At 41.0% G+C, this 3981-nt stretch overlaps 1 protein-coding gene across 1 annotated transcript in view; it reads left to right on the top strand.

Annotated features, from left to right (window-relative positions):
* LOC123047579 (NADH-ubiquinone oxidoreductase chain 5-like) overlaps positions 1-3524 on the top strand; it is a 6374-nt gene extending 2850 nt beyond the window's left edge. The window contains exons 2-3 of the mRNA XM_044471169.1: positions 1186-1191; positions 3514-3524. Coding sequence (XP_044327104.1) covers positions 1186-1189 — 4 coding nt within the window. The 3' untranslated portion in view covers positions 1190-1191; positions 3514-3524. The remainder of the gene's footprint in view (positions 1-1185; positions 1192-3513) is intronic.
* Positions 3525-3981: the final 457 nt, after the last annotated feature.

Genomic DNA, 3981 nt, shown 5'->3' with positions numbered 1-3981 from the left:
ATACTACTCTTGTCTGAGACCTGTTGGCTTCATCCAGAGGGAGATGTGTTCTAGGGTGCCAAAGTACTCTTCAGCTGAAGAACTCTCTTTGGGACAAGGGCATCATCAAAGCAAAGAAATCAGAAGAAGAAGCAGTCAGTAATGCAATGCGAGACAAGTGTCATGTAGCAAGGTGCCCGGAATCTATCGTATATCGTATATAGGGATTTTGGATTGCGATTTCCTTTTGGGGATCAGGCCGATTTGATGACAGGAATTTCCTTGTTTGTTGCAGCCTAAGATTGGGATTGGCCTACTCTTCTTCTATAACCGGGATCTTACGACTCTCGTGCTTAATAAGTTGGCACCTCGCATCCTGCCAAAACCTAATCCTCTTATTCTCTAGCTAGAGTTGGGCTCCTTAAGAAGATATGATACTTCTACTTTTGACACCATTTTTTTCCTATTTTTAAACTCCAATTGATAAAGCCACCTGGCGAGTAGGAATAGTTTCGAGTTTCTGGTCTGTTTTCTTTTGAGAATCAAACCTCTAATGGGTTTTTGCTACCAGGAGAAGGGAATGGCCATGTTGATGGGGTCTATCTAAATAGAGAGGAACCTACAGGGCTGATTACTCGATCACTCCATTGTGATGACAATCACACCCATATTCTTTATTATTTCTAAATATAGATAACTGCCATCTCCCGGCATAAGAAGGAGTGACCCTAACGACAGCCCCTATAATAGTAGACAACACGTTTTAAATCAGACTGGACTGAACGAAGAAAGATCTTTCCACACAAGAGTGGAAGGGATCCTTTAGAAATAGTTCTTAGCTCCAATCAAGCTTTCTCTGCTGTCTAGGATCGTTAGTGCTATAGTGGAGACACTTTTCTCAAATAAGAATGGTGGTCACATTCCCTTTCTGGTGGTAGTCATTGAGGATCTCAAAAACAGGGATCGCAAAAACGTGTCAATAATGACAACGCTGGGCGAAAAGGCTAAAGAAGAAAAACCTGTAGATTTGAATGTCACTTCCTTTGCTAAGATAGCTAGATTTGGATGTCCATTCCATAAGGTATAGCTGCATCTGACACTGAGTAGAAGTTACTAGCAGGATAGACAGGAAGCTCTGAAGGATGTACAATGCTTGGAGGGACAGAAGTTTCAAGAGAAATGGTCTCTTTTGATGGGCATTTGTAGATGATGGTTGATACTGCAAACAATGCCTTCTTGACAGCTCTAGCATCACCAGTTATCTATTAAGCATAAAGATACATTAAAGATAACAATTAGCGGAATATAAGAAACAAAGAATAGATATTGAATAAAGAAAAAAAAGAGCAGAGCCTCATAACCGTCCTAATAGAGATAATACCACGTTCGTCTTGTTCTTTACGCCGATCCAACTCGTGCTTTTTAGGATGGATTTCACACGGAATCAAGGGAGGTGCGGGATACGACCCATATCACATTCCTGTGCCATAGCTTGCAAAATCAAATAAATCTATCGAAGCTAGGGTGCCAGGCCTATAAGAATCAGAAGAACAATCCACACTAATGTAACCGTAAAGAAATGGCGGCTCTAACATAGATTTTTCTCAATATGTCATGTTGTTGAAAAATCCTGTGGTAGCATGGGATGATCGGCACTTTAGTTTTAGTTATTGATTTACGGATCACGCATTAACTAATATTTATGGGGCTGGAGACTTCGCTAAAGCATGCACATAAATAGATGAATGAGAGATTACAAGGCAAGGAGATACAGATCTGGGGGTTGACTCAGAACTTGTACATAGGTCAGCTCACTAATGCTTAATAACCAATAAATAGTCAATCAAGAGATATGCACCAGCAAACAACATTATACTGAAATAGTGTATTAGGCGGCAAATGGCACAGAAGAGTTTAGACGATAGATTCTCTACAACAGGTAGGGATCGGGGGTTATACGCTCTTTTCTATAAACAAAGTAGGCTTGTGATTGTCCGCATCCATCACTCAATCATGCAATTCAAAGAAATGGTTTACTTATCTTCTTCTAAAGGATGGAATTGCTAGATTGTCAGTAATATCAATTGAGGAAGAAGCTAGTCCCACTTAAATTCGAAAAGAAGACCTCTATTGTGACAGAAGATTCCTCGCCCACAGCATCTCACTTATTGATTGTGACATAGCTCTCTATCTCCGCTCATAAGAAGATAGCGTTTCATTCACTCGCTCTAGAAACCATAGGAGCTACTATTCCCAAGTTTCTTAAGAATGGGCACTCACTGGATTCAGGCTTCCACCGTTCTAGCTTCTCTTCGTAGTTCACTAGAATGTATCGAGCATGTTTATCCGGATCAGGAGGCTTTACATAAATTGCTACGATTGCCAAGTCGAAAAAGAACTGGGCATGAAAGTGAAAGTGGAAAGAGAAGGGAGCGTGATTTGTTTCAAGAATTGGATGCCCTTGTTAAGGAAATCTAGTATAAAAGGAGAAATTGGGCCTATTTATAACTTTTGGTACCTAACCACCTGAACTGGGAATAATGGCTAAAGATTGAAGGTTCTAAGCCATGTATCAGAGCCGGTTATTTGAGTATCGATGATGTTGGAGTCTAGCTTCCGACCAATCCACTTCACTTCGGAGGACATAACAGCTTAAGAAGAAATCGAGATCAGGCCCGTGGAAAGCACACACACACGCCTGGGGAATGAATCCACTTTTGCATTCTCAATACTAGGGGGGGCTTCTCCGATCGATTGCTTTAACTGTTATTCCCCAGATTGGCGAAATGACCTTTCGTCTTGCTTCCGTAAAATAATAAAATGTGCTTTCGCCAGAAGAAGAAAAAAGAAGATAGCTCAGTAAATGGCATTCAAGTAAAGTCGAGAAAGAGGCCTTGCTTTCGCACAGGAAGGAAAGAATTGACTCGGGTAAGTAAGCCCTATTGGGGGATTAAGGGCTCGAGTACGATTAGAGCGCCTTTTTTTCTGCTGCGCAGGCTGACCATTTTAAATAGGGGGAAACAGGAGACTGTAGAAGATGAATATGGCTAGTCTACTGCTACTGTTTGAAAGGAGAGACTCGGTTATGGCGCGATAAAGAGCTTGCTTCAATGCTCGGATTCAGGTAGAAAGTAAGAGCAGTAGCATATTCATAGGAGAGCTTTGTACTTGAAATTAGTAGTCCCGGTAGTTGGAAAAAAGCTCTGAATACAGATTCAAAGCATCAAGATAGGTAGTCCTATCATTAGTTGGCCAGTCATAGCAATTTAAGTAGAAAGCTTGCTTCGGGATCAGATCATTCAACTAAAGCTGTCAGGCCGGGTAGGCTTTGAGGAACATTGGGGGTTCCTTATGTTGTGACTGAGCAGATATGTCTATTGTGCCCGGCAAAAACAGATTTGCAAGGAGTTTGCCAAAGGCTTTCTCATTCGGAAAAAAACAATTTCAAGTATATTTCCCTTCTCCATTCTCTGCTCGGATGATTGCCGCTTGTGTGAATTTCATTGCTGTGGGTCCCGTGTGTGCTCGAATAAGATTGTTTTAGGATTCTATTTAGTTGAATTTCTTGACTCCGCGGTGCTGGTTATCGAGTTTATGGCGCCGCCGACCATCCAAAAAGTCAAAGATGGCGTCGGCATTTACTTATTATGCTCTCTTCTAATAGTGGTCCCTTGGTATTCAGGTTGTAAAATCCTGATAGGAAAGTCGACTGTTATACCTTGTTTTTGTAATGGCCTATCTTCTTTAAAAAGCCGAAAGATAAGGATTTCGCAAAACTTTTGCGTTCCTTTTTCTTTGAAAAGAAAACTTACCATTTTTGGGCCGCTGTTACCATTTCCATTTCCTGAACCTAAACCTAACTAATACTTAGTTGTTTCCATTTCCTCATCTGGTGATAGATCCTCATCTTCTTCTGGCTCAAATCCCTTTTTCATATCCAGGGCAGGCTTTAGGTACGCTTTAGTTTGAAATCATTAAAGATATGCTCGACCTCGTTTATGT

Source organism: Triticum aestivum, chromosome 2B (genome assembly GCF_018294505.1).
Source record: "Triticum aestivum cultivar Chinese Spring chromosome 2B, IWGSC CS RefSeq v2.1, whole genome shotgun sequence".
Lineage (NCBI taxonomy): Eukaryota > Viridiplantae > Streptophyta > Magnoliopsida > Poales > Poaceae > Triticum > Triticum aestivum.
Note: the sequence above shows the minus strand (reverse complement) of the source record. Positions and strands in the feature narration are given on the sequence as shown.